The 16,503-nt window shown below is 35.5% G+C and overlaps 1 protein-coding gene across 1 annotated transcript in view; it reads right to left on the reverse strand.

Moving 5' to 3' along the window:
• LOC105477190 (glypican 5) overlaps nt 1-16,503 on the reverse strand; it is a 1,465,510-nt gene that overhangs the window by 1,102,577 nt on the left and 346,430 nt on the right. The window contains exon 5 of the mRNA XM_071081156.1: nt 12,376-12,501. Within this exon, the coding sequence (XP_070937257.1) occupies nt 12,376-12,501 (126 nt within the window). The remainder of the gene's footprint in view (nt 1-12,375; nt 12,502-16,503) is intronic.

Raw genomic sequence — 16,503 nt, forward strand, 5'->3', positions numbered from 1 at the left:
CAATTCCAAACCAATGTACAACACATTTTTTAGTAAATAGCAATACTTGTTATATTTAAATATACACTGCTTGTTAAAAACATGATATTTTTATTTGGTACCAAATAATTTAACCATATTTATTCTAAAGTGTTGTTGATTTAATGATCTACTATAACTAAAAGGCCTAGATTCTGTCTAGAATAATTCAAAAATGAACATTTCACACCTATAATTACACTTTTCATTTTACTGAATATTTCATTTCTTCATGACTACTCTGAAGTAAGAAAATATTTTTATTTCTTTATTTTCCTGAAGAAGTAGATGCATGCGAATTATTTGCATGTGTGTGTTTAGACAATTTACTTTCAGAGTTTGATCTTTAATCAGTTTTATACATAATTGCAGCCACAAAAAATTATATTAATCCTGTAAGCCAAAATGTGGCATTAATGTAAAAATAATTTCAAATCAAATTTTGTAAAAGTTTTTTCAATAATATCTAACAAATTTCCTTTATTTGTTTTGAAAATACATCAGAAAAGAAGGATTTGGATGGTTGGACAATAAAATGTGCTATCTGATGAGCTATTCCGATAAATTCAATTAGACTACATTAGAGTCTATTTGAAGAAAAATATATTATGAACAGGTGACTGTTCTTTTTCAATCTCCCTTCTAGCATTTTACTTTAAAATATAATAAATCATTCAACAATGAATTGATATGCTATGAAATGGAAATACTGGAACTAGACTAATAAACAATATTTTCCATTTGTGTAGTTTAGCAAACTTACATCCATTTTACTGAAAAGGGAATAGCTTTTCAGGTGTAACCTCAGTATGAAAACGAAGGATGAATAAGAAACTACTCTGGTTAAAGTAAGAACAGGCATCCTGGAGCCCTTGAAGACTGCTGCTGTTTTGCAATTACACAATCTGGTAGTCACAAGTCTATAGAACTGTGATGAAATCTGTACTCCCAAAGAGATAACAACTTCTGTGCCAAACAGATGGGAAAAGGTCCTTTAGGTTTCCACTTCAGTGAACTTTTATCTTCCTATCTTTTATCTTTTTATCTTCCTCTATTCAACCTCTGGACGCATGTAACAAGTTAAAAATAGTATCCTCGTACTGTGTCGGCATGGCAAGAAACTGAGTAGGCACACGGGAAAAGCGGATGTCATTTTTTCCTAGAGATTCAGTTTAAAATACCTATTTCCTTTGGGAACTCAGTGGATGAAGGGAGATGACTAGAATTGTATCAGCATTAAAGTTGCCGAATCACCCAAAACAATCTGTTGTGTGATATACTGAAATTTAGCCTGGCTTCAGAAATTGATTTCCAATCAACTGATGGTTCATTAAGATCAACTCTAAGACTAACCAGTGAGTGAACATTCCCAAAGCACTAATTAGAAATAAGCGTTTTACTCTTATCTCTATAGAGCTTTTTCTTTGTATCTTAACTTTCAGTTCTCCCTTGAAAACACTGATATATTGCATGGGTTCAAGTGATTATCACTCTCCAGTTTGGAGTAGCTGATGAACTGCCTATTAAGATATAAATTCTCTGTGTTCGGATCCAACAAAATAACCATTTAAAGTATTGATAATGGAATATCTCCTACTCCCAAACCCAAATCCCTAATACTAATTTTTATTAACTCATTAAAGAACCTTCACTAGAGGCCACCAAACTCAGAGCATTTCACTCAAGAATGCATATGCCTTTGTCTTATAAATGGAAGTCTTCTGATCCAAGACAGAATCCATCCAATGAAGAGAAAATGTCAGTACAATACAGTCTCATTTTCACTGAAGTAAATGAGCATATTTTATTTAATAATAACATAACAGTTATTGACTGTTTACTATGTTATATCTAGGATGCTAAACTGTTTATGTGAATAACTCATTTAATTTTCAAATATTAGGTAGGTATTATTTTCACCTACTTTTTTCTTTTTTGAGATAAAGTCTCTCTCTGTCACCCAGGCTGGAGTACAGTGCACCGTCTCTGCTCACTGCAACCTCTGCCTCCTGGGTTCAAGCAATTTTCTTGCCTCAGCCACTTGAGTAGCTGAGATTGCAGGCACATGCCACCACACTCGGTTAATTTTGTATTTTTAGTGAAGACAGGGTTTCGCCATGTTGGTCAGGCTGGTCTCGAACTCCTGACCTCGGGATCCGCCCTCCTCGGCCTCCCGAAGTGCTGGGATTACAGGCGTGAGCCACCGTGCCTGGCCTTACCCACATTTTAAAGACAAGAAAACGGATGCACTTAGAGATTAATGAGTATGTCTTAATTCACATCACTGGTAAGTGGTTAATCTTTATTGACAACCTTAGTACCATGGCTCCTGAACCTGTTCCTAACCACTGAGCCTTGTTGGCTTTATGAATGAATGGTTGCATTACAATGAATGAGACGAGGCTTTTAATACTAAATAGTCACCACATGCCCATGAAGCAGAAATGAAAGAGAATAGTGAGAAGGAGTAAACATAATCTGAAAGTTTTTACACAAATGAAAATAATGCAATATAGAGGCCACTAAACTCAGAGCATTTCACTCAAGAATGCATTTTCTCACACTCACATTCTTGCTTCCAAGTCTGCTGATTAAAATTCCATCCAACTTGAAAGACTTTGTAAACTGTTTCCACTTGTAAATATTTGTTCTATGTTCTTCTCTTCTATATCCTAATCTACATGAGAGATGGGCTTATGTCTATTTTGTGCATCACTGTATCCCTAGCATCTAGAACAGTGTTTGTGAAAGACTAGACAGTGACAAAATTATTTTTATTGTGTTGCTATATTTTTGTATTTATGTATTATAGAATTTTAAATGAATATAAATATACAGAAAATATAGTATAACACTCTGTTCCCATCAAACAGCTTCAATGATTACTCAGAAAACTTTACTTCAAATACAACATGACCCTCCTTCTCCCACTCACTGAATTATTTTTAAAGTATTCTCAGACATTATCTCATCTCATCCATAAATACTTTAAAGAATATATTTTAATTGAATGAAAACCCATATCACATATTACCTCTTTCATTAAATACTGTTGAATCCTCTCAATCAAAAAAGAATTTTCCCCTATTTGAAAGTCTCTGGGATTGTATACTTCTTTTATTTCAAAATCTGTTTTGCTGTGAACATGTTTTGTGAACATGTTTTCTACCAGTTTTAGATTCCAAGTCCCTTAAAGATTGGGAAAATATCTCATATACCTTTGCATTCCATTCAAGGTCTACTGCAGTATCTTGAATTTGGAAACTAGTTTTCTGTCTTCTCCACACCACTTCCAAGTACATGGAAAAGGGTGCTAAAATAGTACTCTTTCTGTTTCCATTTCAGCTGAGAACAAGGGACAATAGATGGCACACACCCCTCACTTTCAGCGAGGTGCTAGACATGAAAAGCAGATGACTGAAACCTTGTTTTCAGTCCCAAAGTTTGACATCCACCTTAATTGAATAAAAGGATTGAACCTGAAGAGGCCAAAGCAGAAGAAAGCTGGTTGAACTGCTACGACATTCCCTCATTCATTGGTCCTAGGTGAGAGAAGTGTTGAAGGATCCTTGGAGCTGGAAGGACTAAAAGGGCTGGTAGTTGGCCTATGCCTAAGCAAATGGAAAGCAGCCCATTCTTGTAGCAGAAGTTGGCTGTCTAGTGGCAGAGTAAAGAAAGGCAGCTGCATTAGGTGTAGGCCGTACTTCCACCGAAAGTAGAAAAGAAAGGGAAGGTTTCTATGGGCTAGAATAGATGATATGGGAGAAAAGAAACCCACCAAAAGATCTCAGCAGAAAGAGGCCAAAACGTTACCATCACGTGGAGAAATAGAGGGGAGAGACATTGTCTTAAGCACACAAAAGCCCTAGGGCATCAGTGGTTAATACCTAGCTGTTAATTGAGGCTAGAAAACATCAATGAGAGATCATAAAATTACCAGTCACAAAGAGTGTTTTCTCCTCTCACTGCTTCTTTCTCCCTTTTGATCCATCATCTCCCCAGCTCCAAAATTCCCAACTACAAGCACAGGGGAGTCAGAAACATTGTTTGAAGGACGAGGAGAGTGCAAGGTTGGCACACGAACCTGAAACGGTTCACAAACACACCCCACTAGGGACTCTTAGACTGAAGCAGAAACTAACTGGAGGAGGGGAAAAACAAAGAGTGAATTTCACACGTTTGATTATTAGGTTGGACTGGACATTTTCATTACCAAATTTACACTGTTTATGGAACTAATCCATAATGAAAGATCCTTCAGGCACTAATAGTGACCAAAAAAGTTCTGACAGCTGGCCATGATTTTATTCTGGTGACAAGGTAAAAATGGCATTCCTAGAGGATTTAATGTTTCTACTCAGACCTTTCTGAGTCTGGCTCTCTGAATGTAATGATTACATACCCTTAACCAGAGACAGCTGATTACCAAGCCAATCAGTCATTAAAGAGAGATATGAAAGAACTATCTCAGCTCAGAAGATGAGATAGCATGAAATTACTGCTGCATTCATAGAGCATTTTTAGAAAAGACCAAAATGTGTATATCGACCTGAGAATGATGAATATTTTCCTAGGCTTTAACAGTAGTTAGGAATGTCAGGACTTGGAGCCAAGTTAATAAAATGTGCATGTCCTTGCAAACATCTCCTGTATTACAGTTGGCCCTCTGTATCCACCAGTTCCACATCAAGGATTCAGCTGTGTTCAAGGATTCAACCAACTGCAAATCAAAAATATTTGAAGAAAAAAAAATACAAAAATAAAAAACAATATCAAGTTTTAAAAAACAGTATAACAACTGTTTACATAGAATTTACATTGTATTTGGTACTATATTTAGTCTAGAGATTTAAAGTACACAGGAGGAGATACATAGGTTATATGCAAATACTACCCCATTTTATATCTGGGACTTGAGCATCCTTGAGTTCTGGTATTTGAGAGAGGTCCTGGATACAATTCCTCATGGATACAAAGGGGCAACTATATTTGTTATAGACCCAAACCATGAGATAACTACTCAGGGACTATCACTGAAATAAAAATTACCTAAAAGGAAAATGGAAGGCAGGGAGAGTCCGACTGTGGCATAGGGATATTACACAGCCAAGAATCCTGCAAATTTATTTTATGTTGATTTCAAACCATCAGCTATACCTGTACTTGTCTAACTGAACCTAGACTGTATATTCTGCAATGTGATGAATTCTGTAGTCCCTTACATCTGAAACTGCACTTTTTATTTTTGTTACAAATAAGCAGAAATGTTTCAGTTCTTCCCTTACTGAAGATTGCAAACTCATACTTTTGACCTTGGGCGGGTCTTTGCATGTGGATCTAACCCTCATTCCAGGGCCTCATCTTTTTGATAGGAACAATCCCACCCAACATGTCTCTAACCCAAAACATTTCAGATTAATGGAGTTCTTTAGATTTCCATTTCACAAAAATGTCCATGAAAGTGCATACCATGAGACGTACATGGTCTTAAAGTTGTCTGGGGAAAAAAAAAAAAAACCACAACAACAACTCAGCATCCAGAGTCAGAGTCAGCATAGATGGTAACTTGTATGATTCATCTCCCTTCAGGCATCAACTTCACTTTGGACCCACATATTCCCCATCAGAGTGTTATCACCAAGTCCAAAGTCCTAAATCTCTTAGTTCTCACTAATGCTTATAAAAATGCCATTCCCTCAGAGTCTTGTTATCTTCAAAGAATTACTCATTGATGTTCAATGATATTAATAATTCTTAGACTCTCAGATAATACAGGAGCTCAATTCCAAAAGAAACTGCAATAGAGAAAAAGAAAGAAGATGTGTGACATATAAATGCAAAAAAAAAAAAAAGTATTATAGGTGTCACAGTGCATTTAGGGGTTAAAATGAAAGGCAAATGAGGGGCTTCATCCCCCTACGATTCAAGACGAAAGTGAGAGTTTGGCAAACCTGAATATACAGTTGCATGGAGAAAATCATTTAATTGAAAATTATTCAGTTAATTGTGGGCATTTCAAGCTCCATGGTAGACTGTTGAAGTGAGGAAGAAGTCTTCAAATCACACTTTTTAAGCAACCTCTAATCCTGAACCAAATATGATAGGCTATAGGTATGATAATGATAATTATCAGGAAGGTATAAATTAAGGATATGAGAAACTGATTGGATAGGTAGAATTTGCCAGAGGGGGGAAAAAAAAAAGGAATAGAAAACAAACTGGTGTTTAAGTCATAAAGAACATTCTGCCTTTGCACAACAAACATAGGAAAAGCAACCAGTTGTTACATTAATAAAATTCAGAAATTCAGACAATCCTGAGACCTGATTGTTTTTAAAATGAAGTTTAAAACTTTTGGAAACTAGGACAGATGTTAAATAGGAAACATATAATTGAATGCTGTAAGGTCAGGAAGAAAAAAGAAAGATTGAAATTGAAGTGGCTTTCCAGCTAGATAATGGGTAAAAGAAAAAAAAAATTGAGGTTAACAAAATTATGGTCAGGAAAACTGTCATTGCCTGGGTGGAAAGAAAAGTGAAAATAGTAGAGTACAAACTCTCAGAGATTTATAAAGTTTTCTATTTTATCTGATTTTAAAAACTCACGCACAACCAGTTGAGGAAAAGGATAAGCTTATCATAACAGCTAGAAAAGAGAAAACTGGATTATGAAAGAAGCATTCAGGAACGTTAACTTAAGATGAAGAGAAATAATGTGACATATTAATTTTACCAGGGTGCTACAATATTACAAAATATATATTTGGTCTTCTTCCCCATTTCTCAGCATATGTGAAAATCATTGGAATCTCCAAAGTGCTTTTTATATGCTAAGTTGACTGACACTTCAGAAAGACAGAAGCATGATCAGAGGGTTGGGAATTTCAGCCCCATCCATCAACCTCCAGGGAGGGAAGAGGGGCTGAAGGTCAAGTTGATCACCAATGGCCAATGGCAAATTTAATCATGTCTCCATAAAAATTCAAGAGGACAAAGTTGAAAGAACTTCTGGAGAGCTGACACAAAGAAGTTCTTGGAGGGCGGCTGTTCTTGGAGGGAAGTTCTTGGAGGGAGAGGACACGGATGCCCCTCCCCCCTTACCCCATAGCTTGCCCTAGGCATCTCTTCATCTGTACTCTTTGTAATATCCTTGATTAAAAAAAGTGGTAAACATAAGTGTTTCTCTGAATTCCATGAACTGCTCCATCAGATTCATTGAATCCAAAGAGGCGGTTGTAGAAACCCCAACTTGAAACCAGTAGGTCAGAAGTTCTGGAGGTTGGGACTTGTAACTGGTCTCAGAAAGGTAGAGCAGTCTTGGGGACTGAGCTCCCAGCCTGTGGGATCTCCAGGTAGATAGTGTTGGAATTGATTTGGAGGACACTCATCTGGTTTTGGATGCTTGGTGTGTGGTGAAAAAAACCCATACTTTTGGTCACAGAAGTTCTGTGTTGATGATTGTTGAGGTGGTATAAAAGCAGAGGAAAAATGCGATTTGAGAGATTTCCTCAAAAAGATACTTAACAGATACTGTCTAGTTTAAGAGTCATTGTGGAGGTCAATTCCTGGAGACTGAGGGATAGTTACAGGATTATCGGTTAATCAAAAGGGAAAAGGAAGCCCTGGCAATTAAGAAGCTGTCACCTGAACTTCAATGCCCAGAAAGAAAGGAACGAATCATCAAACAATCAATTTGTAATCACAGAGAACTGAGAACAAAGACTGAAATGCCTTTCAGAGAACAATGTTGCTTCGCAATGAAGAGACAGGAAGGGGAGATAAAAGAGACTATAAGAGATACAGACTACATGGATTTCAATAATATTTTCATCCTAAATCAGAAATTGTTTGAACTGTTGACCTCAGTGTTGCAGCAGACTACATGATATGAATACAGTCTTCAAAATCATTTGAGTTAAATAGATTTTGTTTCAAAAATTAAACTCTTTATACACTACAGATATTTGAGACATTTTCATCTACAATCACAAAGGAATTCCACCTCTTTTGATCAGCACATAGGTGAGTTCACACAATTTTACAGGACTGTCATGACATTAAAATAGTCTGTATGGCTCTCCTAGTCTTTGAAGCAGAATGTCTGTGCACGTAAATAATCATATCAATCACCTCCTTAAAAATGCCTGCAGGAGAAGAAATCTTGCCAAAATAATTGCTTCACTCTTATAATGAAGAATAGACTTAATCTTGGCCACCAATTTAGCCTATTGATGTGTTTGACTTAACTCCTCTAGAATGAACCTGATGGGTATTATAACCTACCATAAAAAAGGAAAACAATCTATCATCCCCAAATGTAATATACATTCACTTGCTGTCCATTTCTTCAAAACTGAACGGCATTACTTACCTGAACTAACTGCAGGTCTCTGAAATGAATCTCACATATGAGGATTGCTTAGAGCTTTTCACCACAGATCACTGCTATACTTCGTTTTTTTTTCTCAAGGAGAAAGTGGTTAATAATTTAAGATTGTAACGGTGATCAGGACTTGACTTTATTTAGAAACTCTCCTAAATTCAGCAGTTCAGTATTGAAGCATATGTATCAATGCTTTGACAAAACTATATCACAAAATTACTAGGAAAATCTGAATTAGTAGAAATTAAATGTATAAATAGAACTTTTCACAACATGAATTTTTACTTTTTTTGAGAATTATAAAACATAAAAAACAATAATGGCCCATAATTCTTGTATCATTTTAACACCTGTTTTCATTTAAAATAAGTATGTACAATACAAATGAAAAAAATAAAAGACCTCCCCACCCCCTGGTACTTTGTCCTAAATTTAGGCATATTAACAATTTTCTTGTAACTTTCCAGAAATAGTCTATGCAGACCCAACATTAATATCTATTTTATTTTTTTTCAAATCTGCCAGTAAAATATACCCTATCCTGTTTCTAGCTAATGTTGTTTAATTATTTGACATCGTTCCACAGTAGCAGATATAAATATGTATCTCTTTAACTGCTATGTAACATTTCATGATACCATAATCAATCAATGAGAATTGATGGATATTTATATTTTACCATTGAGTTGGCATTGAGAAAAAAAAATCTCATTCTAAATTTACATCAAGGGGATGGAACTGGAAGCCATTATGTTGAGTGAAATAAGCCAGGCACAGAAAAACTTCACGTATTCTCAATCATTTATGGGAGCTAAAAATTAAAACAATTGAATTCATGGAGATGGAGAGTAGAAGGATGGTTACCAGAGGCTGGGAAGAGTAGTGGGAAGAGGGTAATGGGGATAATTAATAGGTACAAAAATATAGTTAGACAGACTGAATAAAATCTAGTATTGGATAGCACAACAGGGTGACTGTAGTCAACAATAATTTATTGTACATTTTAAAGTAACTGGAAGTATAATTGGAATGTTTATAACACAAAGGAATGAATGATAAGTGCTTGAGTTGATGGGTACCTCATTTACTCTGATGTGATTATTAGATATTGCATGCCTGTATCAAAATATCACATGTACCCCATATACACCTGCTATGTGACACATAAACATTAAAAATGAAAAAAATAAAGAATTGACTGAGTCAGGACTAAAATTAAAATTTTAAGTTAATTTTTTAAGTCAAAGGACACCAAATTTTCTCATCACCAAATAGAAAAGAGATAGAGTCCAATCAGCTTACTTGAGGGATTAAAAGTGAAGTATTGGGGGAATTAAATAATGCTTCTGAAACCCTCATTTCACTGCAACAGAATAATCAGGGCTGAAACATGCTCATTTTGGAAGTAGCCTTAGAGGTGGTGGAAGTGTGTGAGGCTCATCTGCTGGCCCTGGGAACCGAAGGGGACAAGAAAAGTTTGGGGACCCATGAGACAGAAATGGAAGAGAAAAATGTGCTCAAGAGAGGGAAAATGTCCATTAAGGTGATGAGGTTGGAAGAATTATTTGAAGACAGTTAAAGGCACAGTGAAGCTTGTTCACAAGAGACTGGAGTCTCTATGCACTAGGAAGTGGCGAATAGGAGTCCGTGGTGGTACAGGAAAGGGAAGGCATTAGCTGGAACCAAATGAGAATACTAATAATCACACACTTCACTGATCAGAAATGTGGATGGTTTTCATGGAGAATCCTTGCTAACTATGTGTTTTTTTAAATTCATAAACCATGAATGAGGTCTTTAGAAATACATTATGTAGAATAAAATACATTATTTCAGCTGAAAATGCTATCACTCTAAAACGTTTCCCCAAATCATTGATTTCTCCAACAGTATTTCCCATTATACAAAGCCCAGACCAACTGGTCAAGAGAGGAATGGGATAAATTCAAATTAAGGTTCTTGCGGCTGTAGATTCAGATAATATAATACACCATAATGTAATGTAGTATATTAAATATATTTATATAATAATTTTTTTATTAATCACTATGGGTTTCTCATTAGTCTTTGTAGAAATATACAAAAAGTTCAATTCCAGTTTGAACAATTTGAAAAAATATTATGTCAAAGTAGAATTTAATTACTGGATCTAAGAAGCAGAAATGCTGACATGAATACATTAAGAACTCAAAGTACAAGAATGCTATCACTTCTCTCAGTAAAAGCAATAAAGAAATATTTGCAAAATTCTTACATTGCAACATCCAAGGTGCATAATGAAAAAAGAGCACTGGCCATATCAGCCAATTATTTTATTTAAATTTAAATAGTTTTTGTCTTCAATATTTTTTTCTATGAACTCTATGAGATATTCAGATATTCAGGATATTAATAAAATAATCATTTAATATTTCAGGAATGTGGCTCTCAACTATAATGAAAATGATCACCCAGAAATATATAAATGGCTTTGTTATATAACTTTCTATTAAAAATTGATTATAGTATGTTTATCATAGCAAAGTTAATTTGCTAAATAATGTTTTAAATGAACTCATCACTTTTGTGGCAACTAAACCACGTATCTGCATATAGAGTAGGTTTATTTGTAAGTCATTGTATTAGTCCATTTTCATAGTGCTATGAAGAAATACCCAAGACTGGTTAATTTATAAAGGAAATAAGTTTAATCAACTCATAGTTCAGCATGAGTTCAGGAACCCACAGTTCCCGAGAGGCCTCAGGAAACTTTCATGGCATAAGGGGAAGCGAATATGTCCTTCTTCACATCACAGCAGCAAAGAGAAGTATATATGCACAGTAAAGGCAGAAGCCCCTTATAAAACCATCAGATCTCAGGAGAATTAACTCACTATCCCAAGAACAGGATGGGGGAAACCATCCCTATGATTAAATTATCTCCCACCAGGTCCCTCCCAGGTCACCTGGGATTATGAGAACCACAATTCAAGATGAGACTTGGGTGAGGACACAGCCAAACCATATCTGTCAGAAAGCTTAACACCCTGTCTTTCATTTTGGAGACTGCTCAGAAATATATGTTAACAGATTCAAATCCAACGTATACTTTTTAATGGATTCAATCCAAAAAGTAAAATGTATAAATAAAAATATATTTGTTTTATAGTTTAACAGATTCAGATCCAAACACAAAACCTCATCATCCTACATTCTCTAATAACCACCAGTATTGGCAAATCAAGAGACTTTTCCCCAACCAGTTTAATTGACCACAGAGGGAGAATTTATGACTTTCTCAAGCTCAAGAGATTGCTCGAAAGTACAATCAGTTATAGGAAATAAAGGAAAAGAAACTGTCAAAGAAATTCTAGACAGGGAGGAAAAAAAATAAACATGGAATTTCACTCCTAAGTTTGAGAATAATTGACAACATACAAATGAACAATGCCTCTAAAAGAGATATATATATATATGTGCCCCCACTAGTACATAGTCTCTCTCTCTTTCTCTTTCTCAATCTCTGTCTCTCTCTTTCTTGCATGCTCTGTTTCTTTCTATCAGAACATTGCAGGATGGACACATTGTTAGGACACATATCCATATACCAATGAATATTTGTATAGGTATTCACATTTCCCTGAATTTCCTCACTTTCTAATACTCATGAATTTAAACTAAAAAGAAATACAATATTTGGTAAACAACAGACAGACTGGATTTAAAAAAATGGTGTTTAATTCAAAAGTAGGATTGTTGGGTAATGGTAAAAGAGAAGACTTTCAAAATACCACAGAATGCTATTATAGTTTTAAGATACCTAAAAGGATCAGGTTTTGATGTTCTTTTCTTTGTTTTTTAACAAACTGAAGATGAGTATTTAATGTAGACTGTAAATTGTGTGACAAAGTTAAGACTGAATTAATCCCCTTAAGATTTGGAAAAAGAAAGCAAGGTTGATGTAACCAGTAGGTTTTCATAGACCACATAAAATACCTTTTTACTATATCTTCTCCATTCCAGCAGGGAAGTCCATCTGCAGCAGCTAATTCATTAGCACAAAGCTGATCAGCTAGACCTCCATAGAATGACCTGTACAGTCGAAGGCTGTTGATAAATTCTCTAAATGAAAGAAGAAAGAAAACAATTAAAACTAAACATCCACAATAAAGGCCATCAAAAATGGTATATATTGTTGTACATAATGTTTAGGATATAATTTTATATTATTATGCATAATGTTTAGAATATAATTTTTTCAATTTTCTCTCTTTGTTTGCATATATTTTAAATACTTTTCTAACCACCAAGATGAAAATACATTATCTTTTTTTAGAAAAAAGCTGGTATTTTAATTTATTCTTAGAAAAAAAGGAATCACTGGGTATGAATCTTGTATAATTCCACATCCAAGAGGTTGGGAATAGGATATACTGATGCATACAGACAGACATTACTTTGTTTAGCCTCCCTAAAAGTCCTCATTACATGCTGTCATTTACGTCACCATAAGAGTACTAACACTTTTCTTTTCCCTGTGGAAAATGTCAGAGACTTACAACATGCCAAGTGATTGCTTTCTGATGAAAAGTGTACTAGGTTATTTTCCTATCTGGGTCTTCTTGGTATCTAAGAATAAAAAGTAATATCTTTACTAAATATGACCCAAAACCCAGACATGTAAATTTCAGAAGCATGAAAATAAAAGTTTTTGGAAGGAATAATATTTAATATATTGACTAAGATTTTTTCCTCCCACACTACTTTCCTTCCCCGTATCAATTATGGAAGGAAAAATTCAACAACGAGCATGTTTGTTTTGTTTTAATTTAGAAAGCAAAAACTTCTGAGTTTTAAAACCAAGGCTTTGGAGGACCAAGAACTTGAGTTTTAATATTTCAAAAGGCCAAGTCCTAAAGACCTTCATTATGATTTTTTTTTTTACATAAACAATTGCTTTGGAAAAAGAAATGAAAAGGCCTAGGCTGATCATAGGAGATGCTCTCTAGACCAGAAGGAAGGGACAGAAGAAGGAAATGTTGGAAGGAAAGTAAACTTTAGAAATTCATGGAATAAGCAGTTAAAACGTAGCAATTATGAAATGTCATCCCTCATTAAATTTAAAAATATAATTTGTTTAAAAATGAGATCAAAGAAGAAGGGTGATTCTAAATTATAGCTGGAGTAACTAATTTTTAAAAAATTAAATCTCATTCTGTGACATCTGTTACTCAAGATCATTAATTTTTAGTTCTCTCTCCTATTATTTTTGTTTTGTTTTGTTTTAGAGATGATATCCTGCTATGCTGCCCAGGCTGGACACAAACGTATTGGTTTTTAAAGAACTATTTGTGAATATTGCTGGAGTTGATTTGTAAAAAAGATAAATGTTACTTTCAAATATGTAACATCAAAACTCATAGAGAAAATCAGACGTTTTTAGTATAAGTATTTGGTGAGTATTTAAATCATATTTACTACTTTAAGTCAGTTTCCTTTGCCAGAAAATAAGTCCCTCAAAGATGGCTATATCTCTACTATAGCAACTGGAATGCATGAACAAATGCCAATTTATATGTTGAAGCTACTAAAACATAATTGAGGAGGCAGACTAATTCATTTTTAGAAAGGTGGGGTTTAATGAATGGCAGGATGTGTGACTCCTGTCCTAAATTGTATTCACTATAAATGATCACTTGTTTGGAATCAAAGAGTCTTCTAGCAATGAAGAGACCAGGCCCAAATTGATGGAATGTTGAGACTTTTAAATTGATGATGTAAAACTGAATATATTTTTATGGACCCTAAGTCACCTACTGCAGTCTTGGTGGATAGCACCAGGTTCATTTCTCCCTTCAAAATCAATAGATCCTCATAGGGAAAGCTTTACATCTTTCTTTTCCAGTCCTCTTTCCCACAACTATACTGTCATTGCCTTAGTCCAAGCCTTTATCATCTTTCTCTGGACTTACTACACTAAGATTACATCCCTCCTATCTCTTCCCATTCTCAATGACAGTAGCTTTCTAAAATTCAAATTTGATATTCCAGAGATTACGTTACTCACTTAAAGTCCTTCAAAAGCTTCTCTACAGCATTTTATCCAAGTTTCTTGGAAAGACGTGCAAGTTATCTTCTCACCTCAATTTCAACAACAACTCCAACCATACTTTAGGGTCCCACAAAAGTGAGGTACTTTCTGTTTCCCAAACACACTGTCATACCATTGCCCATATTTATTCTGAAAGGATTGTATCCTAGAAGATTTCCAGTCATTCTATGAACCATCATCTATAAATTATTGGTCAAAAAGTAAGAAACACTATTGAGTGCTAAGTTTTGCATTGGCACTAAGGATTCACAGGTAAGCAAGAGAGCCCCTGCCTTCTAAGAACACACATTTTGGGGAAAGCCTACAATGATAAGACAATGTTAATAGAGCCAAATTTTAGTGCACAGACGAATCAGAAGATATTTACAAAACAAGGTAATATTTCAGTGCTCCATGCAAAACAAACAAGCAAACCAAACAAAAAGTCAGGATGAGTAACGGTAAGAGGAAAGAAAATACAGGTAGTATGCAATTTCATTAGTGGGGACTGTGCTTATGGGAATGAATTATGGTGAAATGGTAAGAAGAAACCATTTTATCATCAGTCTTATTGCTCATCATAAGATGTTTCTGTTTTATTGAAAAGGAAGTTGGAACCATTAAGTTTTCCAGCAAGCAGGTGTCATCATCATCATGGCAGCAGTTTGGGAGTAGAAAGCAGTGAGGTCACTTAGGTGGCTATCACCTGAGCAGAAGAAACCCTGAGGATGTGAGAAAGAGCCTGTCAGTGAACATAAAAACAAGTGAAAGATTTGAAAGACATTAGGAATCCAGAATTGACAGGCTAAAGGAAGAATGTTAAGATAACACACACAATTTCTAATTGTGTTTTCCCCCTGCTCATGTGAGGGATGCTCATGTCATTCGCTGAGATGAGAAATAAAGGAAGGGAAATCTCACCTTCCCAGGGTCCCACACTATACTTATGATCATCCTTATCTCACTCCATATTTTCGTCTTTCCAAGGCACACATCACTTTCTAGCCACTTATGTAATATACAGATTAATCAGGCCTTATTGTTTCTTAACTGTCTCCATGGTCTGGAATAAAATATTCAGGCAGGCAGAAATGTTGTTGTTTGTTTTGTTCACCGCCATAAATCATAGAGCAATGGTGTTACATACAGTAGCCCCAATAAATAGTCATCAAATTAATAAATGAGTGAAGACTAAGGAATTAATGGTTTCATTCTCAACATGTTCAGTCTGAGATTTCTTTGGAATGTCTAGATAGAGAAATCAAATAGAATGCTACTTTCAAACTTACTAGGTATAAATCTCATCTGGGGATTTTCCCAAAATGCAGATTCAGATTCAGTAGTTCCAGGGCAGGTCTCAAGACTGTACACATCTGCCGGGCGCGGTGGCTCACGCCTGTAATCCCAGCACTTTGGGAGGCTGAGATGGGCGGATCACGAGTTCAGGAGATCGAGACCATCCTGGCTAACACAGTGAAACCCCATCTCTACTAAAAATACAAAAAATAAGCCAGGCGTGGTGGCGGGCGCCTGTAGTACCAGCTACTAGCGGAGGCTGAGGCAGGAGAATAGCGTGAACCCGGGAGGCGGAGCTTGCCGTGAGCCGAGATCGTGCCACTGCACTCCAGCCTGGGCGACAGAGCAAGACTCGGTCTCAAAAAAAAAAAAAAAAAAAAAAAAAGACTGTACATTTCAAAGCAGCACTCAGGTGATGTTGATGCTACTGGTTCAAGAACTATGCATATCATGTAAGTTTGCTGTTAAAGATGCGGCCTTGGGACTCAGTGGACTGGACATGTGATGTGAGACCCATCACCCATACAGGTAGTGACTAAAATAATAGACACGGAGAAAATCTTTCAGGAAAGTAATATGCAGTAATACAAAGCCAAAAAGAGCTGAAAGTGGAAAGAGCGAAGGAAGAAAACTTCAAAGTTAAAGCACTATAAAAACTAAAGGATGAGTGAATTTGAAGTCATATTCCTCACAGTAAAAAATGCCATTCTGAGGGGTTAAATAAAATCCTGAAAGTG

The sequence above is a fragment of the Macaca nemestrina genome, chromosome 16 (assembly GCF_043159975.1).
Source record: "Macaca nemestrina isolate mMacNem1 chromosome 16, mMacNem.hap1, whole genome shotgun sequence".
Taxonomy (NCBI): domain Eukaryota; kingdom Metazoa; phylum Chordata; class Mammalia; order Primates; family Cercopithecidae; genus Macaca; species Macaca nemestrina.